This window comes from Diprion similis, chromosome 14, assembly GCF_021155765.1.
Source record: "Diprion similis isolate iyDipSimi1 chromosome 14, iyDipSimi1.1, whole genome shotgun sequence".
NCBI classification, from domain to species: domain Eukaryota; kingdom Metazoa; phylum Arthropoda; class Insecta; order Hymenoptera; family Diprionidae; genus Diprion; species Diprion similis.
Genome location: NC_060118.1, coordinates 6816656 through 6844385, shown reverse-complemented (window position 1 = coordinate 6844385; position 27730 = coordinate 6816656). Strand labels below are relative to the sequence as shown.

Sequence of the window (27730 nt, the reverse complement as noted above, 5' to 3'; positions counted from 1 at the left end):
GCATTTTTGGCGAAAATTTCGACGACTTTGAAAAGTGCTGCAATGAAATCTTCAGGGTACTATTCCGACGTAATTTTGCGAGAGGAATCGATTCATCGCAGTCCCGATACGCTGCGAGCAACACCTGCAAAGTTACAGCCGAAAAACTGCAGATTTTCATCGTCATTTCTCCGCTGCTGGTCCTAGGCTATTTTTCATGTGTTTTCTGAGTTCCTGGGCGTCGAATTAGTCTAAAAAGCGTCATACGGATCGATTCCCAGACAAAAGATTTTTCGGCCAAAAAAAATCCAAGGCTAACCCCTTTGCATTTTTGGCGAAAATTTCGACGACTTTGAAAAGTGCTGCAATTAAATCTTCAGGGTACTATTCCGAAGTAATTTTGCGAGAGGAATCGATTCATCGCAGTCCCGATACGCTGCGAGCAACACCTGCAAAGTTACAGCCGAAAAACTGCAGATTTTCATCGTCATTTCTCCGCTGCTGGTCCTAGGCTATTTTTCATGTGTTTTCTGAGTTCCTGGGCGTCGAATTAGTCGGAAAAGCGTCATACGGATCGATTCCCAGACAAAAGATTTTTCGGCCAAAAAAAATCCAAGGCTAACCCCTTTGCATTTTTGGCGAAAATTTCGACGACTTTGAAAAGTGCTGCAATTAAATCTTTAGGGTACTATTCCGACGTGATTTTGCGAGAGGAATCGATTAATCGCAGTCCCGATACGCTGCGAGCAACACCTGCAAAGTTACAGCCGAAAAACTGCAGATTTTCATCGTCATTTCTCCGCTGCTGGTCCTAGGCTATTTTTCATGTGTTTCCTGAGTTCCTGGGCGTCGAATTAGTCTAAAAAGCGTCATACGGATCGATTCCCAGACAAAAGATTTTTCGGCCAACAAAAATCCAAGGCTAACCCCTTTGCATTTTTGGCGAAAATTTCGACGACTTTGAAAAGTGCTGCAATTAAATCTTTAGGGTACTATTCCGACGTGATTTTGCGAGAGGAATCGAATTATCGCAGTCCCGATACGCTGCGAGCAACACCTGCAAAGTTACAGCCGAAAAACTGCAGATTTTCATCGTCATTTCTCCGCTGCTGGTCCTAGGCTATTTTTCATGTGTTTTCTGAGTTCCTGGGCGTCGAATTAGTCTGAAAAGCGTCATACGGATCGATTCCCAGACAAAAGATTTTTCGGCCAAAAAAAATCCAAGGCTAACCCCTTTGCATTTTTGGCGAAAATTTTGACGACTTTGAAAAGTGCTGCAATTAAATCTTCAGGGTACTATTCCGACGTAATTTTGCAAGAGGAATCGATTAATCGCAGTCCCGATACGCTGCGAGCAACACCTGCAAAGTTACAGCCGAAAAACTGCAGATTTTCATCGTCATTTCTCCGCTGCTGGTCCTAGGCTATTTTTCATGTGTTTTCTGAGTTCCTGGGCGTCGAATTAGTCTAAAAAGCGTCATACGGATCGATTCCCAGACAAAAGATTTTTCGGCCAAAAAAAATCCAAGGCTAACCCCTTTGCATTTTTGGCGAAAATTTCGACGACTTTGAAAAGTGCTGCAATTAAATCTTTAGGGTACTATTCCGACGTAATTTTGCGAGAGGAATCGATTAATCGCAGTCCCGATACGCTGCGAGCAATACCTGCAAAGTTAGAGCCGAAAAACTGCAGATTTTCATCGTCATTTCTCCGCTGCTGGTCCTAGGCCATTTTTCATGTGTTTTCTGAGTTCCTGGGCGTCGAATTAGTCTAAAAAGCGTCATACGGATCGATTCCCAGACACAAGATTTTTCGGCCAAAAAAAATCCAAGGCTAACCCCTTTGCATTTTTGGCGAAAATTTCGACGACTTTGAAAAGTGCTGCAATGAAATCTTCAGGGTACTATTCCGACGTAATTTTGCGAGAGGAATCGATTCATCGCAGTCCCGATACGCTGCGAGCAACACCTGCAAAGTTACAGCCGAAAAACTGCAGATTTTCATCGTCATTTCTCCGCTGCTGGTCCTAGGCTATTTTTCATGTGTTTTCTGAGTTCCTGGGCGTCGAATTAGTCTAAAAAGCGTCATACGGATCGATTCCCAGACAAAAGATTTTTCGGCCAAAAAAAATCCAAGGCTAACCCCTTTGCATTTTTGGCGAAAATTTCGACGACTCTGAAAAGTGCTGCAATTAAATCTTTAGGGTACTATTCCGACGTAATTTTGCGAGAGGAATCGATTAATCGCAGTCCCGATACGCTGCGAGCAACACCTGCAAAGTTACAGCCGAAAAACTGCAGATTTTCATCGTCATTTCTCCGCTGCTGGTCCTAGGCTATTTTTCATGTGTTTTCTGAGTTCCTGGGCGTCGAATTAGTCTAAAAAGCGTCATACGGATCGATTCCCAGACAAAAGATTTTTCGGCCAAAAAAAATCCAAGGCTAACCCCTTTGCATTTTCGGCGAAAATTTCGACGACTTTGAAAAGTGCTGCAATTAAAGCTTTAGGGTACTATTACGACGTAATTTTGCGAGAGGAATCGATTATCTGCAGTCCCGATACGCTGCGAGCAACACCTGCAAAGTTACAGCCGAAAAACTGCAGATTTTCATCGTCATTTCTCCGCTGCTGGTCCTAGGCTATTTTTCATGTGTTTTCTGAGTTCCTGGGCGTCGAATTAGTCTAAAAGGCGTCATACGGATCGATTCCCAGACAAAAGATTTTTCGGCCAAAAAAAATCCAAGGCTAACCCCTTTGCATTTTTGGCGAAAATTTCGACGACTTTGAAAAGTGCTGCAATTAAATCTTTAGGGTACTATTCCGACGTAATTTTGCGAGAGGAATCGATTAATCGCAGTCCCGATACGCTGCGAGCAACACCTGCAAAGTTACAGCCGAAAAACTGCAGGTTTTCATCGTCATTTCTCCGCTGCTGGTCCTAGGCTATTTTTCATGTGTTTTCTGAGTTCCTGGGCGTCGAATTAGTCTAAAAAGCGTCATACGGATCGATTTCCAGACAAAAGATTTTCCGGCCAAAAAAAATCCAAGGCTAACCCCTTTGCATTTTTGGCGAAAATTTCGACGACTTTGAAAAGTGCTGCAATTAAATCTTTAGGGTACTATTCCGACGTAATTTTGCGAGAGGAATCGATTAATCGCAGTCCCGATACGCTGCGAGCAACACCTGCAAAGTTACAGCCGAAAAACTGCAGGTTTTCATCGTCATTTCTCCGCTGCTGGTCCTAGGCTATTTTTCATGTGTTTTCTGAGTTCCTGGGCGTCGAATTAGTCTAAAAAGCGTCATACGGATCGATTCCCAGACAAAAGATTTTTCGGCCAAAAAAAATCCAAGGCTAACCCCTTTGCATTTTTGGCGAAAATTTCGACGACTTTGAAAAGTGCTGCAAATAAATCTTTAGGGTACCATTCCGACGTAATTTTGCGAGAGGAATCGATTAATCGCAGTCCCGATACGCTGCGAGCAACACCTGCAAAGTTACAGCCGAAAAACTGCAGATTTTCATCGTCATTTCTCCGCTGCTGGTCCTAGGCTATTTTTCATGTGTTTTTTGAGTTCCTGGGCGTCGAATTAGTCTAAAAAGCGTCATACGGATCGATTCCCAGACAAAAGATTTTTCGGCCAAAAAAAATCCAAGGCTAACCCCTTTGCATTTTTGGCAAAAATTTCGACGACTTTGAAAAGTGCTGCAATTAAATCTTCAGGGTACCATTCCGACGTAATTTTGCGAGAGGAATCGATTAATCGCAGTCCCGATACGCTGCGAGCAACACCTGCAAAGTTACAGCCGAAAAACTGCAGATTTTCATCGTCATTTCTCCGCTGCTGGTCCTAGGCTATTTTTCATGTGTTTTCTGAGTTCCTGGGCGTCGAATTAGTCTAAAAAGCGTCATACGGATCGATTCCCAGACAAAAGATTTTTCGGCCAAAAAAAATCCAAGGCTAACCCCTTTGCATTTTCGGCGAAAATTTCGACGACTTTGAAAAGTGCTGCAATTAAATCTTTAGGGTACTATTCCGACGTAATTTTGCGAGAGGAATCGATTAATCGCAGTCCCGATACGCTGCGAGCAATACCTGCAAAGTTAGAGCCGAAAAACTGCAGATTTTCATCGTCATTTCTCCGCTGCTGGTCCTAGGCCATTTTTCATGTGTTTTCTGAGTTCCTGGGCGTCGAATTAGTCTAAAAAGCGTCATACGGATCGATTCCCAGACAAAAGATTTTTCGGCCAAAAAAAATCCAAGGCTAACCCCTTTGCATTTTTGGCGAAAATTTCGACGACTTTGAAAAGTGCTGCAATTAAATCTTCAGGGTACTATTCCGACGTAATTTTGCGAGAGGAATCGATTCATCGCAGTCCCGATACGCTGCGAGCAACACCTGCAAAGTTACAGCCGAAAAACTGCAGATTTTCATCGTCATTTCTCCGCTGCTGGTCCTAGGCTATTTTTCATGTGTTTTCTGAGTTCCTGGGCGTCGAATTAGTCTAAAAAGCGTCATACGGATCGATTCCCAGACAAAAGATTTTTCGGCCAAAAAAAATCCAAGGCTAACCCCTTTGCATTTTTGGCGAAAATTTCGACGACTTTGAAAAGTGCTGCAATTAAAGCTTTAGGGTACTATTACGACGTAATTTTGCGAGAGGAATCGATTAATCGCAGTCCCGATACGCTGCGAGCAACACCTGCAAAGTTACAGCCGAAAAACTGCAGATTTTCATCGTCATTTCTCCGCTGCTGGTCCTAGGCTATTTTTCATGTGTTTTCTGAGTTCCTGGGCGTCGAATTAGTCTAAAAAGCGTCATACGGATCGATTCCCAGACAAAAGATTTTTCGGCCAAAAAAAATCCAAGGCTAACCCCTTTGCATTTTTGGCGAAAATTTCGACGACTTTGAAAAGTGCTGCAATTAAATCTTTAGGGTACTATTCCGACGTAATTTTGCGAGAGGAATCGATTAATCGCAGTCCCGATACGCTGCGAGCAACACCTGCAAAGTTACAGCCGAAAAACTGCAGGTTTTCATCGTCATTTCTCCGCTGCTGGTCCTAGGCTATTTTTCATGTGTTTTCTGAGTTCCTGGGCGTCGAATTAGTCTAAAAAGCGTCATACGGATCGATTCCCAGACAAAAGATTTTCCGGCCAAAAAAAATCCAAGGCTAACCCCTTTGCATTTTTGGCGAAAATTTCGACGACTTTGAAAAGTGCTGCAATTAAATCTTCAGGGTACTATTCCGACGTAATTTTGCGAGAGGAATCGATTAATCGCAGTCCCGATACGCTGCGAGCAACACCTGCAAAGTTACAGCCGAAAAACTGCAGGTTTTCATCGTCATTTCTCCGCTGCTGGTCCTAGGCTATTTTTCATGTGTTTTCTGAGTTCCTGGGCGTCGAATTAGTCTAAAAAGCGTCATACGGATCGATTCCCAGACAAAAGATTTTTCGGCCAAAAAAAATCCAAGGCTAACCCCTTTGCATTTTTGGCGAAAATTTCGACGACTTTGAAAAGTGCTGCAAATAAATCTTTAGGGTACCATTCCGACGTAATTTTGCGAGAGGAATCGATTAATCGCAGTCCCGATACGCTGCGAGCAACACCTGCAAAGTTACAGCCGAAAAACTGCAGATTTTCATCGTCATTTCTCCGCTGCTGGTCCTAGGCTATTTTTCATGTGTTTTCTGAGTTCCTGGGCGTCGAATTAGTCTAAAAAGCGTCATACCGATCGATTCCCAGACAAAAGATTTTTCGGCCAAAGAAAATCCAAGGCTAACCCCTATGGGATTCGCTGGAAATCTTGATGACTCCGAGAAGTGCTGCAAACAAATCTTTTTATTCCTTTCCGCAAAAACGCAAAACAACAAAAAACCGAAAACAAACATTGTCAATATCTCTCAAGAGTGGATCAAGAGCCACGGCCAAAATACTCTAATTTGGCACAGGGTTCATGGAAAGGTGGGAAAGACAAGTGGCATATTTATATTTACTAAGCTCTTGCTATTTATTTAATATGCCCTAAATCTAGTACAAGTTCTCGCCCATTAGCGTCTAGTAATGAATCGGTTACCTGTAAATAGTAAATAAGTGAGAGACAAAACCTATCATGATTGAATATTCCATAATAATTCGGATCACTCAACAGGACAAAGAAGTTCAATATACCTGAACTTAAGTACAACGTGGAAAATATCATATTATATCAGTATTGTCGTTGTTAGTAGTAAGTATAGTCTACGTTCTCGTGCGCGTACAAGCGTAACGCACCTCTGCAGGAGATTCGATATTTCGTATAATATTATATTCTTATTGTCATGTGTCACCCATGTTCAAACGAATAAATTATTGCATCTTCCCACTTTGTCAGCTGTTGGTCCCACGTTGATTTGAACTCTTTTTATGGAATCCTTGAGTACCGATTAGTCGAGGAAGAGTCGTCTGAACAGATTCAGAGATGAAAAGTTCACTGCTAAATTAGAAAAGTAACTTTTTTGAATTTTAAGTGAACATTCTCCCAATTTTGAATAATGCTTGAATAAATTCTGAGATATTAAGCTATTCACTAGAACCCTCTCGGCTTCAAGAACCTCAATACTTTCGACAGCAACTCGAACGACAGTGCGAATAATCATCGTTCCTTACTGACTTCCGCCAATCATCTGGATTTCTCGAAGCTCAGTCTGCTTGATCATCTCTCACAAGTCTACTTTCATTCCCACGTTAGACTCATAGTTGTCAAAGTATACTAACGAATAATTAGTTAATCATGATATCAGTGATGCGTAGGCTTCGAAAATAATAGTCAAAATTAGCGACATTTGACACGGTAGATAAAGATTCATTCCAGCATCTTCTTAATGCAGAAGACCGGCTCGTCAACTATTTCGCTACCGTTGTTACCGACTCATCTTTTGTTACTGGAAAATCGTCAAGTGGGCGCTACCTGATAAAAGCTAATGTGGAACATGTGGAACCATAGTTATTGAACCATAGAACTGTCAAACAAACCTCGAGTTACAACTAGACTTACGAGAGAAAAGAAGGCAAATTATTGAACGTTTTGTTACTTTAAACTATTACTCAAGTTGATCCCCAGCACTAATTGAAGCTGTCGAAGTGCAAAGTACTTCATACTTTCCGCTGTTTTACCTACAAGAAGAGCAGAGCTTTCGTCGTTGACTAACTTCACTGGGTGCTTTTTGGGCACAAGAAAAAGTAACACGTCGTTGAGGTAGCTGCGGCTGCGCCTGTAAGCTTGCCTAACCTGCAAAATATTAAATTTAGTTCCGGATCTCTATACGTTTCTTTAATCGATGACAGAGCTTTCGTGTCGCGAGACTTGACCGATTTGACAGTCTTGACACATGACACCGTGTGTGGAAAAGAAATACGTCCTCCAAATGTCAAGACAGCGCGTGTGCTAACGGCATTATTTGGATGATTAATAAATGAGCAGAGGTGGTAATAGCCATATAAATGGATGAAAGTAAGGTGGGAGTTTTGTTGAGAAAACACATCGACATGGAAGATATCAAGTTCAAATTCTTATCACTTATTCATAAACAGGTCAGTTTTTTATTCAGCTTTTTCCTTCTTGGTTGATTTAAAATCGCTTTCTACTATCACCATATTTTTTTATTTTCCTGAACAAGTTTCTCGATACTGCACGCTCAGGCGCCAAGTGCGATTCAGTATAAACTTCCATTTAGCACTACGTCGATACCAGTATGTGTGCCACATTGTCGATTGCTAGTAAAACTAACTGAAGCCTTGAGACTGTTGCTTTTATGGTGTGAAATTGATCTGTATTTTTTTTACTTTCAGAATCAGGCTAAGATCCCATCGATGGGATTGAATCCCGATCTCCTCAACCCGATCGAATCTCAAGGCCTTACCGACATTCAGTCTGAAGCTAGTCATTCGACTGAAAGCGAACTGCTACCTGATCAAGACATTCTGGAGTCGATAGAATCTGTGTATTACAAGACCGATGACTGTTTTGATTGTTGTCGTTACGAGTTACAGAAACTTCCTGAGGTTCTGAACTCTAAAGCAATCGAAAGAGACTACAAAAGGCTTAAACAAGAGCATCAAGTTGTTTCCAAAAAAGTGCTACAGCTAATATTGCAAAAGCAAAGCTTGTGTCAAAAGGAGTTTGAGAGGATCTTGTACATTCAAGAAGAACTTCAGAATGCTTTGGAGATTTGTCGAACTGGAAGGATGGATTTAAGTCTCGCTAAAAAACAGTTCACCACTGCTAGTCTTGGGATTTTGGCCAACTATCAAAAGAAACAAGTCGTTCAAGGGCTTCTGCATAGTCTAAATACCATAAAAACCTTAGTGAGTTCCCATTCATATTACAGACATAGATATTGTAGACCAAAAACCAGCTGAATTATTTATTTTGATTATTACAATTTTATTATAAAATTATCAAACCAGTTGCAGATTTTGAGCATGAATAATTCATGTACGCAGGCAAATATTTGAGCATCAGACATTTTTTTAACTCAATGCTTATTTATTTGTTTTTCGAAAGCGTAGCAACGAACAGAAGACCGCCTTCAGGAACTTCTGAACGAAGGCAATTACCCAGGAGCAATATCGCTGCTCCTTGAATGCCAAAGTGCTGCCGAGAGATACAAACATTTTCATTGTGTAGCCGCACTGAATGGGAAACTCCAGGACACCTTGGAACAGGCGGAAGAAACTCTGGATCAAACGCTGGCCAAAATGTGCACGGAATTTGAAGTTGGGACGTACTTGTCTGTCCAAGGAGCATATAGACTTCTAGGAAAAACACAGACAGCAATGGACCAACTGCACATGCACTTTACAGCAGCTATTCATAACGTTGCTTTTATGGCAGTCCATGCTTTCACTGGTGGCGACACAAAAAGGCCTTATAAACAGCTCTGCCAGTCAGTCTCACACGAGTCATTTCTGCCTTGTTTAATCGAACTGTGCAAGTCTCTCTGGGCTATTTTAATCTCGTATTGTCAAGTTGTCAATTGGCACAATACACATGAAAGCTGGTCGGATGAGAACGATGAAAAAGATCTAGAAGCTACCTTTAATAAACAGTATGTTAAACAAAAGCTGGAAAATGGGATATCCAGAATGTGGCACGATGTAGAAACCAAAATATCCACCTATTTATTGGGTGCTGATTTGGCATACTTTAAGTTCGAGCAGTTTGTACAAATTTTGGGAATTGTCCATAGGTGAGATCTGAGATTTCGCATTTACAGTTGTATTATTCGATGTCCTGACTGATGTTCCTCAATTTTCCAGGTTAATCGAAGTTGGGGAAGAGCTCTGCTCAAGTCAGTCAGAGAATCTCCAAGAATCAATAAGAAAACAGTGCTCTTCCTACTTTGCTCATTACCACGCGTCTCGATTGGACGAGTTGAAGATATTTTTGGAAAATGATGGCTGGGAACTTTGTCCTGTTAAGCCATCCTTTGTTGTCACGCAACTACAAGAATTCAAAAGCTTGAAGACTGTCCTCAACAGCTGTAAGCCTCGCAATAGCCCGGACGAATCTACCTTGAGTCAGGATGGTAGTTCCGTCATTGGAGGACTGGTCCAAAGATATTTGGATAACGGTGTAACGCCCTTTGATGTCATCCTGGATGAAACTGCTGACGAGGACATTTTGGCCACCATTGGAGTAAGTATAAATGGCCCAAACTGTTCAAAGTTCGTTAATAATTTATTAGAATGCAAGAGAGTGTTATTCGATGTAATAAAACTCTTAGCAATCTGTAGTGGTTGTCATTTATTCCACACGTTTTTTTAAACTCTCAATCACCAGGTTTGCTAAAGAGTATATTACCTTTTACAGGATGCACCTTCTGGGTATTTTTCAGACGATTCAGACGATGACATTCCAGAGGAACTGAAATGCGATTTTGTAGATGAGCCCGACCAATCGAAACCATCGAAAAAAAAACATAAACTAATATTTGCCGGGCCAATGGTAACAAACACAACGTTGAGTGTACTCAGAGTTTGTGGAAAGTATCTGCAGATGTCAAGATTATTTAGATCTATTGCTGTTACTGTTATTCAAAATATGACACAATTTTTTGAACTGTGTCTTTATACTGTTCACATGTTCTTCACTTCAGACCTGGTAGGTTTTCTCACGATTAAACATCAAGATCACAGAAAAATCACTTGTAATTACATTTAGATTTACTACCTTATATCTGCTGTCTTACAACACCAAATTTTATTTCAGCAAATAAGCAGCGACACGTTGTACACTCCGAAATTAAAATTGACTTTGGCTCGAATACGCGAGACTTTGATTGCAGACAGTACAACCATGACTGAGAGCGGAGCTCAATCACATAAAGTAACACAGCCGTATCTTTCTACGATAGTGAACTTGACTCAGCCTGAAAAAATTCATGGCCTGATGAAAAGAGTGATAGCCGTTGAATCTCTGATATTTTTGGGACAGCAGTATGAAATTTTGAGGCCTTATTTGGAGCATCTAGTAGCTTCTCCCTGCCACGGATTTCTCCATCAATTCTATTCCCAAACAATTGCAGCAGCTACAGATCTCCGAAAACCAGTTTACATGGCGGCTGCATCTCAGTCCTTTGATGTTGGCAGCATATTAACGCTCATGTCTAAAGTTAATTGGGAAGTGAGAGATGTCATGTCACAGCACAGCAGTTATATTGACAATCTACTGAGGGTAATTACTATCAAACATTTGTGAAAGTGTGTTCTGAACAGAAAGTTGACGCCACTGTCACTATTATGTTATAATGTACGAATACAGTAGCAATGCAACGAATCCTTGTTTCAGGACATTCAAATTTTAAGCATGAGGCTTGAGGAAATTGGGAACAGAATACCACTTCCTGTAATAGTGTACAATTCAGTGTGGGAAAATGTTGCTCACTTGATCACACACACTTTAGTCGAAGGGTAAGGCCTTGGATAGATTAAAGTAATTTGAACGAATCAACACGAAAATAAATATGATATTCCTAATGGATACGTAGGCATTCGAATTGTTGAGTAACGTTGATTCAAGCAGGTTGAATTTGTGATTTCAGCTTCTCGAACGCAAAGAAGTGTTCAAATGGAGGCAGAGCTTTAATGCAGTTGGATTTTACCCAATTAATGTCGAAGTTTGAAAAATTAACTTCTTTAAGACCTATGCCGCACAGAGAATATGTCGAGGCATACGTCAAGTCTTATTATTTACCAGAAAACATATTGGAAGAATGGATAAAGCAACACAAGGTATGAGTTTCTATTTATATCCAGTACATGATTACCCGTCCGTTTGTTATTGAACGTATGTCATTGTTGTCTGATGAATCCTACTACTGATTACAGGAATATTCTACAAAACATTTGATTGGTCTTATATCGTGCGGATGTCAAAACAATAAGAAAACCCGACAGCGATTAATATCGATCATAGAGGAAGAACGACCGAACAGATAACAACAAGCCGTATGATCAATAACTGTAGAAAAACGAAGGTGAAACGAAGTTGCAATTGAATCATCAAATTTGAATATTGTCGAATTGTTGATCTGCTATAATTATAATGTAAATCTGACATCATTATTGTGATACTTAATTTGTCAATACTGTTATACATATGTTGTACAGTTTCTCTAACTGTTAGGTAAAAAACACATTCTAGCTTTACTGGAAATATTTCGCAAATTGGTGCATATCATTACTTAATGATACTTACATTCTGTGTTAAATACCGATATGAATCTCTAACTTGAGCATATGCGAGTAACGGTTTTTAAATATTTTTGGATTAATTGAAAATAGATTTAAATGCAAGAGATGAAGTACAGGTGGGATGCTTATGGATGTAAAGATAATTGAACAGGTTTTGATTTTCGAATCCAAACCGTCGCAAAATCTCCCTGCTACCAAGTTACGATGTAATCTCATTAAACTCACGTTGGAAAAGTTATTATTTCTTATGTACATTGTTTATACGATTCTTTACTATGAATTTTTAATCCCTAAAAAGTGAAATAAAGACATATTTGTAGGTATTTATAGAGTAAGAAATTTATTGAAATTGACTGATATAGGGCACTGTAAATGACACTTAAAAATAGAAGCAACCACATAATTTACTATGTCGCCTGAGCAAATTTAATTGCATCCTTGTCAGTGATAATTTACTTTTTATCAATTCAATTTCAGGCTGTTATAATAGAATACAATTATTTATAAATTCATCAGATAGAATGAATAAATACATAAAGGACACTTGAAGTATTGTGTTACATGATATTGTTCATACTTACCAAAACTGATACCTTTATAATAAAGTAATTTGTTCTTAAAATTAGAATATTTACTTTTCGAAATTTTATTTCATTATCTGTATCGTCTTGCCAATACTTTCAACTGTTTCTATGGTATTGAAATTCAGAGGGCATACAGCAATCGCCATCAGGAACTGCTGTTCGACTCACAACAGAATATCCATCTTCAAAATTCACCTAAGATGGTAGCGGTTATTCTGTACTTGTCATTAAATTAAATATGATAATATTATTTATACTTCTCATACTGGATTTGACGATGTTTAGTCATTTTTCATACTCATCCATGTATATAAATTGTAGTAAAAGCAACAACCGGCGCTCTTTCTCTGCTTCTGTGTCGCAAAAATAATGATTTATCATCATAATATATTGTTATAATAATTTTGCCGCGTTTGTTCGATAAATTGCGCTAATTAAATGTAATCAATAAATATTAGTGTTCGTACGAACTAACATACTTGTCACTGTAGGTAGGAGTAATTCAATTATAGCGAAGTGGTTTGATTAGGTACAAAAAAAACATACATTTTTTTTTATTATGGTCCATAATATCAGGTATAGCAGTTACACTTATCGTAGGAAACGATTTTTATTGATAAATTAAGGATTATAAAGTTTTACGTTATAAAAAAGGTTGTCAACTTTTAGAAGTAATAGTGATGCTTTTTTCGTATTTTATATTTATTTTTATTATTTTTGTTCTCTTCTCGCGAATTCCGGCCATGCAAATCATGAGGAAAAAAACATTACATTACATGAAGAAATGTAACGACAAAATGACACGAGCGCGAAAATATTTTGGACTGTACTACTAATTTTTTGCACGATTTATATATATGTATAACACATGCCGCTGAAACTAACATTGACACACTGGACGGACTAAGCACTCGTAGAGTCGAATAGTTACCTAAAGTAACCATGAATCACTTACAACGGTAAATAATAATAATAGTAATAATACGTAGACTAAAATATAATGATTATTAATTAAATCATAAAAATAATAAATTTATGTACATAACAGGTCTTCAGTAATAGAAGAAGCGTTTAGGATATATAATATACATATTGCAACAAAGCATAGTTCGCTTAATCTCATTTTTTAAAATGTGATATTGGAAACGTTGCAAAAACATGCGACATTATAGTGGTCGAAATACAAAATTAAATGCCTTTGAACACATGAAAATCGATCAATATACACTCAAGGTGAATAATTTCGAGTATAACAAGGACGTAGAGATACATACTGCTTTATATCTAAAAGTCTTGTTCACAGGTGATTTATTATCACTGCTGTGACCTCGAAGAATCATTTGGACTCTCAATCATAATCGTATATATCTATAATATACACATAATTATAATATAAGTACAAGTCTGAATACCGTGGGAAATCGATTCATAACCACAGATGTTCAAATTGCTGTTGAAGATTGTTTTCATACAGTACATGAAGAATGTAAGTCACGAAACATTATGATTGAGGTCTTGTCGATAAGCAGTTAGGGATTAATTTCTAATAAGCCGATTTTCACTCGTGTGAAACATGAAGGAAAAAAAAAAGAAAGAAGAAACGTAATCGCTAATTGTATTGCATATATATATATATATATAAAAAAAAAAAAAAGGCCAGTCTATATCACAGTAGCGGTATTTTCCGTTTCATTGACAGTCTTTTTATCGTCATTTCCATCTCGCTCGAGGACTAGAGACTCATCTTTAGGAAGAACCAATGAATCTTGACCAATCGGTGCGGCTGCTTCGACTAAATTTTCAATCGATACTGCGGCCGTTGGTGCATTGCTAGCAAAACTTCTATGCAAAGATTGATTATTTCTAGAAGCACCCCTCCTGATACTGCTGCGCAACAAATTGGCGACGTCAGCAGCCGTCAAATTAGAACTACCATTGCTTGGCTGCGACCTCCGACTTCTGTCCATCGTCGAATGATTACGTTCGCTAGCCGTTCTGTCTATCGTACTTATCCTCATCGTTCTGTCTATCGTGTTCGGCCTGTGCCTGTCCAAAGCGTTATGCCGTCCATTTCCTGTGTCCGTTACATCAGGTCCAGCCTCTGTAACTATTATCGATATGTCCCGAGACGGTATTCCTTGGTTCATTTCAACCAAGACAGTCGCATAGTCTGGTGGTGGAGGCTGCAGCGCCGGTCTCGACCTCGGAGTGCTGCTTTCCCCCAAGACGTTTGCTATTCTTCTGACGCTTCTTCTGAAACTTTGACGTAACATTTTTGCTATTCTGGCTCCGGTGGCTGTCGTGTAACTCGGCGGAGGCGTGTACTTGGGTGGAGGATCTTCAAAAGGCACATCTGTTGTTGACGGTAAGACTCCATTACCGTGGAGACTTGTTGTTGTTTCATTTCCCACTTGTGTTTGGGCATCGGCTGCATCTTCTGGTTCTAGGGAGGGCCTGTACAGTAGTTGAATTCTCTGGAATAATCGATCAATGTTCGTTAAATAGTTCTAAGGTGAGTGAATTCAACGTGCGATATACTAAAACGAATACACTAACGCATGCACTATGTACGCAATAACTTACACTTACTCCGTTGCATTGAGCGCAGTGACTTACATTAACTTCCACTTGTTCGTTCTATCGTTTGCGTGAGAAAGAAAAATCTTCTATTTAAGTAGTGTTTGAAATGGAACTGATTTGAAATTCATTAGGTTTACCAGATAATGACTGCTAATAGTAATGTAAGGTCTCGCAACCAGTCTATAGTTCTTTTATGTAAAATATACTCAAGTGGAATCAAAAATGTTGTAACTCTATTAAAACGATAAAATTCACTCAAATCCTTACATCCAATATGTCAGGAGGTCCGCTATTCAGGTATCGACACGTTTGAATAATAGCAACGATCGGTATCATCAATATTGGTATGAGCTGAATGGCTGCGCCAAGTTGTCTTGTCCAGACAGCCCAGTAGTCTTTACTGGTTCTACGATAAGTGTACAAGTCTCGAAAGCCGCTACTCTTGAATATCATGATACTGAGAACCTGAAAAATTTTTAAACAATTATTTCTGAAACATCTCCTTAAAGTTTATATTATAAAACCAAATGAATTAAGTACATTTAATATGGTGAATATCGAGAATTTACATCTCGAAAACCAAATATTCAATTCCATGGGTGTTAATTTTATTTGAAAATATTTAGATCGAGCTTCGTTGATGTATTTTTTTTATTAGAATCAATTGATACGAAGCATTGACTCATTGCTCCGTGATATATTTTGCGGTACCCACGATATTTCAGAAACGGCTTAATCGGATTACTTCGATTTTGGAGTCAGTATACTATGATAGTTTATCTTTTATGCCACCACTCTTTTCTGATCATTATATTTCCTTCCTGTTAATTGGATGGAAAAAAGTTGAAAATTTTGGAAGAAGAATGGAATTATAAATTCGAATGGTTGCCACTTTGTTGAAGGAAGAAAGAAAGAATTCGGATTGAAGCAAAGCTGATAAACTACACAAGACTACTATCACCAAATTTGAAGTAAATCGATTCAGTCGGTTTTCACTTCCAGCAATTCTTCTTACTAATTGACTGTATAAAGCTGGATCTACACACCATTGAGTAAAACAAAACTCAATCGAATCGGATAAGTAGCTGTTGAGATATTGCTTCTCAAAATTCACCCAATTTTTCAGCTTTCTGCACGAATTGAACAGACTATTTAGTACCATGAGTGCAACAGGTAGTACAACGTTCCAAGTGAAGGACAAAAGTGGTCCGGCCCAATGTCTGAGACACCTTCCGGATGGTGGAAAAAGTTCAGCAACTACAGCTTCACCTGTATGTGGCCGTCCTCTAACTGCAAAAACTGCGCCAACCTCAACCAGATACAAAACCATTATCCACCAGGCACCACCAACTGTGTAGTCCAGATAGTAAACGACGTAGATACCAAACTGAAAGTAAATAATCAAAATCGACATGAAAGGAAAGGAAATGAGTTTAATAATTAAGATTGAAATCAGTAACATTAACTGCCATATTGGTTTTGATAAGGGATATCGCTCTGTAACTTTAGGATTCCTTAGAAGGCGACGAGTTTGTAAAATACGATTACCCTTTGTTGTATCGTTGTATTACTGAATATCACTTTTAGTATATTACTGAATTTTAAATAATTCCCAAATGCAAAATAACGATTTTTTTTAAAAATGCGTATCGTTACATTCACGTTACGTATTTCAACCTTATTCCAATCATTGGTGACTACAATTTAAGCATTTCGATATACAGGAATGTCTTCGTGAATTAAACTAGATTTTTCATAGGATTTGTAGTAGAAAACACTGCCTATAATTTTTCTCTTCGAATCTCGAACCCAATTATTTGATAAATAAAATTTTTTCGGAATACATATACGTCAAAAAAACGCAAGGTCACTATTGAAATTGTCGCAATTTAGCGAACACTGCAGAAAACAAACATTTTTGCCCAGTTTGACACTGTAAAATTCATTACTTTCTTGTCGATTGCATGAATAAATATTTGTTAAGTATTTACATGCAGTTTTTCTATTTCTGATGGAATGGTAAACAGATTAAAACAAACCAATCCAAGGATTTTATTGTTACTCAAATAATTTTTCAGTATCTTGTATAATCTTTGCGCTTAGATAAATAAAAATACTTCAAATAAAGAATTACCAACTGAAAAAACTCAAGTATCTTGTTACTACTGAGCAGTTCAGTTGACGAGGAAAAACCCATAACTATAGTGATGTTTACCTGTGCCAGTTATAATAACACTTTTGAACACATGCAGTTTATTAATTAAAGTTTAAAGAGAGGATTGATTGTAATTGATCCGCTGAAAACTAATTTACTGTGATATATAAACGATGACTCTTTCCTGATGAACTTTCGGAGAATGTTATATTACACAGTGAATGAGAATTGGTGAACTTGAGACTTCCAAATTCAGTTGATTTACGATAGCAGAGATACCATCGAACCACCAATCTTGAAGTCCTTGACTTGAATGTCTAAGAACATAACATTGTTCTTGGTAAAGCCATCATATCTCGTTAACTTGGTGTGAGGTATGAACATGTACATTCCAGAATCCTTGTCGAGCTTGTTGGAATCCTCGCTAGCATCTTGTCTTTTGACTTTCAAGGTTTTTCTCACATTATTAGCTGGATTTTCTTGATCTCTTAAGATAATGGTAGCTTGAAGAATGCACGGCCAATCCAGCAGAGCATCCCACTTTCCTTCCAAGACTCGCAGACAACCGATTATGTGTCTTTCTTTCCACTGTCCTTTTCCATTCAGAAACAATTCAACTCTTAGTGTGTATCCGTATTCTTTATTGTAAAATATTGGACTACAAAGTAGGGTGTCATTTTCTTTAGCATCCGTCATTTTTTCCTTGTACCTATCAATTCGCCACAACAGACGACCGTTGCTCGGCACTGGTTGGAAATATTCTTCTGTGACGCATGGGCAGTTCATACTTTGGGCTGAATTTTGACTCATGACTTCCTTCATCGTGTCTTCAACGTAGTTTACGTGTTCCTTCAACTGAAACTTCAACGCCTTTGTTTCGGCAACTTGGTTCTTAATGGCTTCGGAATGCTTCCTCATTTCGTCGACAAGAATATCCATTTTCTCTGCCAAAATATCGTGAGATTTAACCAGTTCCTTGGACGCTTTACATCTCATTTCGAGCTCCAGTTTCAAATCATGAATCTGTTTCAATTGTTCGTGCCAAACTACACTGATCATTGCATTTTCCTCCGACAAAAAGTTTTTGAATCCTTCCAGTTCTGCATGCCATTCCTTCATTGCTGTTTTTCGTTCAATTTCACTATCAGTCAATCGGCTTTGGAGCATGTTTAGCTGATCGTAGACTTGTTCGAAATTCAAACTCGTTTGTTCGTCAATGTGAGTAAAGCTTTGCTCTAGTCTACTTATACGAAAATTTATATCGTCATTAGCCTGGCGATTATCAGTGCTTGCTTCGGATAAACGAATTCTCAACGTTTCTAAGGCTGCCTCCTTAGAACGCAGCGTTTCCAAACTTTGCGCAATCCTTGCCTCCAATTCTTTTTGCTCTTTTTTACCATCTGCAATCGTAGACCGCATCATATTCAGTACAGACATAACTCTTTCTTTCCATACCGAATCAGTTGGCACGGGTAACTGCATTTCATCCGACTTGCTCATCTTTTTACTTTTCCTACTACTACACTGAGCACGATGTGCCTTCACATTACATCTTGGTATATAAGCTCCACATTTGTCAGGACATTCCTCTAGTACAGCACCGCAATGTTTAACATGCTCAGGTAAATATCTCTCTTCGATAAATTCACTGCAGAAGTAACAGGGCACACTTCGACGAGTGATATAATTCACGTTGCTACTCATTTTCGATTAACGTAGTGACTAAAGCCAAATAACGAGTTTCAAATCTACCACAACTGTGAGAGGCGACACGTCATAACGATATCGTCGTGTTATAAATGATAATGATAACACCTGATAAGACTTCCCCCAATCTTGATCAAACTTACGTGATTACGTAACTATACGCGTAGATAAACACAATATTTCAACCACAAGAAACGTGTTTGGGATCTGTGACTCAACTTTTTAACTAATTCATTGATCGAATATTAAAGTCTTACGTCATACTTTGTCAATTATTAATATACTGATGAATAATGCACGCGGGATAAAAGAAAAAGTCTTTTCAAAAAAGATTCAACGTGCTTTCAGGTAAAAATTGCAAATCAAAATGATATAAAAAATGGATACAACAATATTGTATAGCCATAATATGTTCGGTTTCTAGACTTTAAAGTTTCTCAACAAATCGACTTCCCATACGAAATAAATGAACTCACCTCTGTGGCCATTGGGAGTCCTAAAATGTATCCACAAGCACAGCTGAAGAAGGTGATTGTTGTCTCCCACAATTTCATGGTCTTTGCATTGATGGCCATTATCCCAGTTATAACGCAATGCCATATAGCAAGCTGAAAGGTGAATAATACAATAGTAAGTTACCAAACACAAGTGGTTATTGCGCAACAGTGTGTAACATTCTGTAATAGACAGATGTTTTTGAAGTGGGTCAAAAAACGCAACGGTTCGATACTCAGTGCATTAGAAGTTCTTATCGAGTTAGATCATTTTCAACGGAAGAAAATATTAGAACAGGATGTAGAAGGTCTTATGCTTTCATTAGAAGCTACATAATGAATTTGTTAGTTTAATGCGTTTAACCACCTGCTGCGCTATTCCAAACAGGATCAGTATGAAGTAAAATAAAACAGCCCAAAATGGAGAGACTTGTTCAGATCCCAGGAGAGCCAAAGTAGCCGGTACCAATTCCGTGGCCAGTCTTAATACTTGATAACCAGATTCGGCGCTTAGATTTGCTCCGTGTCTGATGACTCGTTGACCAGCGAGAAATGAGGCGTGATTCATATATCTCTCAGGGGGGCTGAGTTGACCTCGATGAGCCGGCTGGTTGGCCAGATGCATAAAGGTGTAACCTGATATGCTTTCTACAATGAACAAAGTCAAAATTAAAATATAGTGTTGTACGAGATAGTGAGTATTATTATCTACATGAAAATAAGATGATTCACGTACGAATTAATCTGTATTAGATTAAAAATAGTTTGCGATGCGATTATCTGTATAAAAGATAAGTTCATTCCTACATGCATCTAAATTATCGAAACGATACCGTTAAAAACAGGAATATTGTTGATAAACTGAGAAAAAGGGATTGTTGGTTCAACCAAACTTTTCTTATTTGGTTGATAAACTATGTTGTGGCAGCAAATAATTTTTTTTTCTCTCCTTTTTTTTTTGAGGTAGGAAAAGATTTTGCGAGATCAAGTAAAATTTGGTTTAAGTAAGAAAATCTTTTATTTTTACTACCTCGAAAATAATATATGTTTTTTCGGCCCAAGCAATAGTTTTCACAAGTGTCAATAGATGGCTACAAGTTTCTTGTAAAAATACGTTTGTAAAGGATTATTTAATTTGAAAAATTATAGCAGAGTTTTGATTGATCCGAATGGCTTTTGTATTACGTGTTTTGGTAAGCAGTGTATCTTATCTTTATACCACAAAAAAATATGAAGATAAATAGGAAACTCATCTAGGCGGAGGTGAAAAATAAATCTGTCTCGCATTATCTCTAATAAGATAAAGGTTTGCAAGGTGAAGTTATCTGAAATCATTTTCCTGGATAAAATTATCTGTGTAACGTATAGCAAAGGAAGACTAACAATTTAAAGTCTATCTAATTGTAAGGTCGATAGATTTTTAGATACTCGATGTCATTACGTACCAAAAGAACTCGTTGTATAAATGTATTTGTGATGCCTGAGGATTTGAACGCAAGTATTTGCTAAAAAAGCGGACAGTAGAAGAACAACAAAGGTCAAAACGACCACCAGACTCGTATCTCGTTGAAGAAGATGCTTATGTTTGTTGTGAGCGGCAATCTGTAAATTTAAGAAGTTCTTAATTAGCATTATCTTAAGGTTGTTGTATTTTCGAATATACATAAAAGCTGGGAATTCGCCTTGGATAAAAAAGAAGCGCTCATCAACAATGAGAAATTTAAATCATGACTGTAGATCTGTAACCAGAGATTATTCAAATCAATTCGCTTCTTCAAAGCAAGGCTTAATTGAATGATGAAAACAATGAATGTCACATACCTGCATCGCAGCGGCTCCGAATAATCCCCAAGTGAGGAAGACTTCGGTAGAAGCAGCCATCCACGATTTACCGTTGATGAAAAACTCGCTCCAATCCGTCTCTGGAAAAAGTTGATGAATCGAACCAGTCGGCGTCAGTCCCAATAGCTTGGCGCAAAGTACCAAAGTGCCAAATACCGGTACTAGGGTAAAAACGTAGACAACTTTGCCGTAGGATCTTAAACCTTAAACATAATCAATGAGAACTGTCAACATTCGAAGATCTTTGAAGATTAAGAACGAATATTGTTACGAATATCATCTGTACCCACCTTTGCTAAGCGAGACAAACACTATCATCCACACTACAGCTAGGTTAAATGCGACCTGGAACTTCAGCGTCACAACTCCGTTATCAGGCTCGTTTAAGTGATGCCTTTGAAGTACTGCGCCGCTGAAATAGTCAGGAACCGTTTCGTGTAGCTTGTAAGGAGTTGTATTATGCGTTGGTTTCGTGTCGTCTCGATACAGCAAAAACGGCTCAGCCCATCGATACCTGTCTTGCTTCGTGATGAATGAATCCCTGCAAATAAAGATATGGAAATAATTAATGCATAGCGGAGAAATAAGTCGCTTCATAATATCCTGGTGAAACAAGTTTCTTCTATATGATTTCTGGGGTTTTTACCTGAAGTAAACAAACATCCATGAGACACCGACAATGCTGTATATACCAATGAAAGCCTGAGCAGTTAGCAGTGCTATTCCGACGCCTTGAAATAGTGGCGAGATCTTCCACATATCTACAGCTCCTGCAGCTAATCTCTGACCCAAACATACTTGGAGTGTGAATAATGGGATTCCAAGCACAAGAGACAGGACCAAAAACTGGACGATGAAGTTGGCTGTAAACAAACAAAGCGTTGAATCAGTTATAATTTGTCGTTATCAAAAGACGCCGACAAATCTAATAACAATTTCTAGACTCGAAAGGTTTTATCTGTACTTTGGAAGGTGTAAAACTTTTACAGTACATCCAAATAAGGATACACAGAATCGTGCTGTATAAAAACAAAAAACGGGCTGGTCATTTAGGTATGAATTTCCAAAATTGATCTACTTTTTCAGCTATATACTGTTAAATGCATCTTCGATTCGAGTCTCAACTTTTCATTCAAACCGTACCTCCAAACTGTATGCTGAGTATGGCGAACCGACTGATGTTGAAGAGACCAAGAGTGCATCCCAAACAGGCTAAAGCTGGGCTCAGCGCATGTGGCCATCTTCCCAGAGGACTCTCATTCTCATCGTCGTCCTCTCCTCTCTCGTCATCTCTGTCCGCTCCTCTCTGCCTTTCGCAGACTCTGATGAAACAGAAATAGAAATTCTTGTGTAATAATTTTAGCAAGCTAGTTGAATTTATCGACTGAATCATTTTTTCTTTTTCCTTCACTCATCGATGCTTCTATATTGAATTCATACATATTTCTACATGACGATCATTTCGTTATTTTAAACGGAATATATTTAGGAGAACTCAAAGTATGCATACTTGACATCTCAGTAAATCAATATTGGACATTACTTTAAAGATTAATTTTTTTTAATCTGTAACCTTGATAATTTGAAATTTTTAAACTTGTTCCGATTTACTGCATGTTGTATTTTTAACTATTACATAATTTTATACATATATAATATATTATGCATAATTTATACGTGTGTATTATTTAAAAATATTTTTTTTACATCTCAGACGAATTTATGTGCTAAATTTATCTATGTAGAAATTATTATGCAATAATAAAATTCTTTAAAGATCAAGGATAACCATGAAACCGGATATAATATACACAACATTTTAAGTTTCTTTTGTAGAAATTAGTCTACGGTGGAACGGTTGGTATAAATGAAAAGTATTTAAAGGAAACCGCATTTAGTAAGTATATATCTCGATTAATTATACTTGAAGATTAAGAGAAAGATATAGAGGTCATTACGCAATTTTAGGGCAGATTATACGCAAAAAACGTATAGTGTATTGTTTTCAATAATGTTAAAATTTGATAATGTATTATTCCAAATAAACAAGTTGGTAAAAGTATTTGAGAATAGATGGTAATGGTCATAGTGATAGTTTATTATTGCCCTGGTTCAACCTTGGGGCAGACGTAAGCGCTAGTCATTTTCTACAGCATAATAATACCTCCATCGAATTGTAATTAATAATCATGATCAGAATCTCTCTTTCTGTGAAATGAATTTTTGCAATAACAACTTCTCTTTTATGATTTCTGTGATATCGGTAATTTTATATAAAAAATTTAGTCTTTTGCAAAATTAAATTATGCAGAGCTTTTTTTTTTTATATACATGGAATCTTAGTACAGGTACAAAAGTATTAGATACTGGAATTGTTAAGAATGACTTAGAATAGACGTCCATGCTTTGTTTCAAACTGCATCGGAATAATTAAAAGTCTGTTAGATAATTCATTGGATTTCATCCACGAACGTTCATTTTATTCAGAAGGCTATTTTTTTCAAATTCACAGAAATGCATATTTTTATTTTTATCAGGTTGCCGTTGTTGAATATCTAATTTTATAACCTTATACTGATATTGATTATTCAATCCAAAATCAATGGCATTATTGAATTACCTACTAGAAACAAGAAGGAGAATTGTTTCAATGACTTTGTACAAAAATACAGTCTTCTGAATAAAACGAGCTAGTGTTATATATATAAAGGGTAAAATCGATGGAATCTACCGGATTTATAACAATTTTGAAGCGATTTGAAATGAAACATTTACATCCAAGCAGTTAGTTATAATTCTAGGATTTTCGACTTTTATGTATTTTAAAGAAATCTTTGCAGCTAAACAATATATAAATTAAGAAAACCGCGACAAGATACGATATTTCAGTACATGGGGTATTCCATGCCAAATCGGCCAGAGTTAGATCCTCGTCCTGTTGGATTTTTTATACTGTTGTTCTGAAAAGCACTCCGATTTTTTTCCAGCAAATTAGTATTACTTATGATTTTTGAAAACCAACATGTCTTTGAAAAATTTTGATACCTGCCTAAAAATTTTGGAGTATTTTTTCAGATTTTAAATCACATCCAAAGACATGTTGGTTTTCAAAAATTATAAGTAAAACAAAAAAATCAATCAAAAAAAACCAAACAAAATAAATTTCAATGCATTTCAGAGTTTGCATAACGATTTAAAAAACCGCTGAAAAAATCCAAGAGATCGAAGGTCAAACCCTGGTCGATTTGGCATGGAATGCCCCATACATGTAACCAGGAAGTGGAGACGGAATCAAAGGCTGAATTTTATCAAAGTGCAGATAAATTAATTCATACAATGAATATGGCTTTTTACACGTGTCGAAGAAATCGAGGTTTAGCTATAAACATTCACACAGTGATACTGCATGCACGAACAACTAGGCCAAACGTGTGTGTCACACTATATACCGAGAGGTTCTCTTGAAAGGACCAGTTCAATAACGGCCGTTTTCCTTTTACGTCAATTTTCTGACATAACACGACACTAACTTCATTAGCCTATTCCGTTAGATCCGACCGATGAAATCCGTTAGTGTCGAGTAGTGTCGAAAAATTGACGTAAGAAAAGCGGCCAATTACAACTCGTCTAGTTTATGTGTGTAGCAAACTACGTAAAAAATGTTATTAAAATGGAAGGCAGAGTATGTTCATATTAATTAATAGGCGAGAGGTTATTATTGACTGTCACTTGTCACCGGTCGATTCTAGGGAATTTCTTTTTGTTAGCAAAGGTTTGTTTCATGCTGTGAGGACGGGTATCAGCCAATCAAAATTAAGACGGTTGAACTGCGCATGATCCGAGTGGGTCTATTCAAGAGAACCTCTCGGTATAAAGTATGTTTTCTACATCTGCTTATACATAATGCAAAATACTTTACCTCGCACGGGTTTCGTATGTATGTGGTACTTTGATATCATGGTCACTACTCGACAATTATACACTGCAGAATATCACCTGGATTGAACGTAACTTTGATAACTCGGGACGCAGATGTATCATTATCATAAAATTGCAGTTATTGTATCCATTAAAACGTGTGTAATGAAACGCAGCTGAAGGAACAAATCCAAAGAAAATATAATATTCCTAGATTCAAAATTTTTCACATCCTACAAATCTTCACTATTTGTTTTCGTTTTCAATGATTCTTTTTTCTTTTTCTATATCTTTAAAACTCAATAAATAGATGACTTGTATTTTTTTTTTAATAATTCTCGTGTGAAATCACCTTAAATGTATGGATTTTCGTACGTGGAAATTCAGATACAAATATTTGACTCTATCAATGTGTTTCATGTTTTAAATAAATATTTCCTGCAATAGAAATTTTCTCAAACTCTTAATTTGTTTTCTACACCCCGAACGCAACGTTTGAATTCACATAGTTTACGTTAAAAAATGGCGAGTTTTTCTATCTTATCTTTCTTCTTTTTTTTTTTCTTTTTTTTTTGCAATTTCCTATTATGAGAATTTGATGAATTTTCATGCTTGATAGATTTATCTGCGTTACAAGAGAAAAAAAAAGTAATAATAAACTCAAAACCGAATCTTCGTATCGGCCTTTTCGAATCCAGGAGGCGGCAACTGCTGCTGTTCTGCCCAGATCTTTCACATAACCTTGAAATATATTCTATGTATACCAAAGACAAGTATAGGTATACATAGATATATACGTACAATGTGTATAAATAATAGAGATACACAGGAGTTTTTTTTAAATCCTTTGTTATCCTGCTAATTTTACGTGCTCTTTTATTCATTCGTTTGATTGTGTTGTTTTTAGTTTTGATTTTATTTTTCATACGACACGTTTCGCTAATTCCAATAAAAGTATTAAGCAAATCGATACCAAAGAAAACAAAACGAGAAAAAATAATGCTGATAAAAAGGAAAAATTTGCGATAATGTGAATAATAATATGGTAAATAAAAATGTCGCCTACAACTTGTGCAAATCAACGTTGTAATTATTCGTCGCGTATAGCATAAATATGCATATAGATTTGTACTGGTTGGTTTGCGAATTCTTTGTCACGGTCATTGCTGGCGTAAACGGAGCAAGTATAATAATAAATACAATATATTCACAAATACATTAGACAATTTAGCGAATCGAAGTCTCTGCTTGTTGAGATTGTTTCAATGTTTGGCATAATAATAATGGGGAATAAAATTACGGAGTCGATAAAAGTATTTTTTTATACTACAAAATCAAGAAGCAATATTTTTTAATAACGATAATATAACGCTCGAGGTTACGTATTATTATTATTATACAAAATCTATATTAAAAATTTTGTAGAAATGCAATAAGCGATTGACGATTTTTATCATACAATTTTTATTTGAAAAAATTGTTGCCGTCAAATTTTCTATAATCATTTAAACAGTTTTTGGGCGGTGAAAGAAATAGGACAGTTTATTCGTTCATTTAGATCCTCCGCAATAATCATGTAAAAACTTTTCGTTTTGAATTAAAAGAATGCTAGATTTTTTGATAATCATTTTGAAATCGTCGACGATTAATTGAAAATCAAAATTGTGTCCTCCATTTTGTGTTATTTACGAATAAATATTGATCATTCTTTTTATACACTGTAAGGTCTGTCGAAAATCATTGTTGCTGGCCTCGAAAAAAAAAGAATCGGTGTATTGAGCCGTAAAAAATTTTAAAGTAAATTTTCCAATCGAATTGTATGACGATGAAAGAGTTCGAGGAAAGGGGAAAGATACGAAGGGCTATTACTGAGCACAACGTGCATAGGTATATACCGTGTGTCCATGAGGAAAGTGCGCACTTTATGTGCGTGCATCAGTCGTTCGAAATTTATTGGCTGACAGACAATACCAATCGCGACTATCGGAAAATGTCCCTAGGAGCCCACCGTTGGCTGTGGGCTCCTAGGGACTTTTTCTGACGAAGTTACCACCTGATCGAGCAGCCTACGCAATACCAATCGTGACGGTCAGAAAATGTCGGTAACTGTCGGCCAATAAAATTCAAAAGTTCGAGAAACTGTGAAAACACAGCTAACGGCGGGCTCCTAGGGACATTATCTGATAGTCGCGATTGGTGTTGCGTGGGCTACTCAATCAGGCGGTAACTGTCGGCCAATAAAATTCGACCGACTTGACGCATGCGCATAATGTGCGCACTTTTCTCATGGACACACGGTATACGTATATAGGTATATATGTATACAGGTATATACGAAAGTAGACAGGAAATGAAGATATTGATTATTTCACAGACCGTATAAGGTACACGTAATTTACGAAACTGGCCACTGCAGAATACAACCCTGACCTCTGCTTTATTACACCTCACGCGATCCATAGCGGTCACTCGGAGTTCTTAATTATGCAAAGAATGGAAGATAAAAAAAAAATGGTAAAAAGAAACATATCCGTCCATACAGGCGTCAAATTTAGAAACGAAATTGAAAATAACACAAGAAAGAAAATGAGAATCGAGTATTGACAAATTTTTTTTTCATCTACGATTCATTCCTATTCATTCTCAAATAAATATTATAGTTTCCAATTTTTTATTCCCTGAAATTTTTCCATGCCAACTGATGTAATTTAAAATTTCTTTATTCCC

The 27730-nt window shown here is 37.3% G+C and overlaps 3 protein-coding genes across 10 annotated transcripts in view; 1 reads left to right on the top strand and 2 right to left on the bottom strand.

Moving 5' to 3' along the window:
* Positions 1 to 7341: 7341 nt before the first annotated feature.
* LOC124415037 (syndetin) lies at positions 7342 to 12141 on the top strand. 3 transcript variants are annotated; one of them, XM_046896287.1, is made up of 9 exons: positions 7342 to 7559; positions 7818 to 8333; positions 8538 to 9217; positions 9288 to 9666; positions 9841 to 10131; positions 10240 to 10704; positions 10819 to 10940; positions 11072 to 11261; positions 11358 to 12141. In XM_046896287.1, exons 1-9 carry the CDS (start codon positions 7470 to 7472, stop codon positions 11466 to 11468), a joined length of 2844 nt encoding a protein of 947 aa, XP_046752243.1. In that variant the 5' UTR covers positions 7342 to 7469; the 3' UTR covers positions 11469 to 12141. The 3 variants fall into 3 exon arrangements, 2 of the variants coding, with proteins under 2 accessions (XP_046752243.1, XP_046752244.1); XR_006930094.1 differs by lacking the exon at positions 10819 to 10940; XM_046896288.1 differs by lacking the exon at positions 11358 to 12141 and having other exon boundaries at positions 10819 to 10962; positions 11072 to 11191.
* Positions 12142 to 12827: 686 nt separating this feature from the next.
* The window catches only part of LOC124415036 (sodium-dependent transporter bedraggled), a 56313-nt gene continuing 41410 nt past the window's right edge, over positions 12828 to 27730 (bottom strand). For 2 of the 6 annotated variants that reach the window (XM_046896280.1, XM_046896281.1), the window contains exons 4-14: positions 22229 to 22407; positions 21732 to 21948; positions 21376 to 21626; positions 21065 to 21288; positions 20689 to 20845; positions 19611 to 19891; positions 19226 to 19357; positions 16047 to 16274; positions 15155 to 15352; positions 14891 to 14944; positions 12828 to 14781 (exon numbers count right to left, since the gene is read on the bottom strand). In XM_046896280.1, the coding sequence (XP_046752236.1) occupies positions 13969 to 14781; positions 14891 to 14944; positions 15155 to 15352; positions 16047 to 16274; positions 19226 to 19357; positions 19611 to 19891; positions 20689 to 20845; positions 21065 to 21288; positions 21376 to 21626; positions 21732 to 21948; positions 22229 to 22407 (2734 nt within the window). In that variant the 3' untranslated portion in view covers positions 12828 to 13968. Of the gene's footprint in view, positions 14782 to 14890; positions 14945 to 15142; positions 15353 to 16046; positions 16275 to 19225; positions 19358 to 19610; positions 19892 to 20688; positions 20846 to 21064; positions 21289 to 21375; positions 21627 to 21731; positions 21949 to 22228; positions 22408 to 27730 lie in introns of all 6 variants that reach the window. The other 4 variants (XM_046896283.1, XM_046896284.1, XM_046896285.1 and 1 more) reach the window with 4 other exon arrangements.
* On the bottom strand, positions 17108 to 19000 carry LOC124415038 (TNF receptor-associated factor 3). Its single transcript, XM_046896289.1, has one exon. The coding sequence runs from the start codon at positions 18744 to 18746 to the stop codon at positions 17304 to 17306; it is 1443 nt and encodes a 480-aa protein (XP_046752245.1). The 5' UTR covers positions 18747 to 19000; the 3' UTR covers positions 17108 to 17303.

Excerpts from the sequence above, each read along its gene's own strand:
- LOC124415038 (XM_046896289.1), bottom strand. The coding sequence starts at position 18,746 with ATGAGTAGCAACGTGAATTATATCACTCGTCGAAGTGTGCCCTGTTAC.
- LOC124415037 (XM_046896287.1), top strand. The coding sequence starts at position 7,470 with ATGGATGAAAGTAAGGTGGGAGTTTTGTTGAGAAAACACATCGACATG. Across the intron at positions 8,334-8,537 it reads TAAATACCATAAAAACCTTA|CAACGAACAGAAGACCGCCT; the intron begins GTGAGTTCCCAT and ends TCGAAAGCGTAG. Across the intron at positions 9,667-9,840 it reads ACATTTTGGCCACCATTGGA|GATGCACCTTCTGGGTATTT; the intron begins GTAAGTATAAAT and ends TACCTTTTACAG.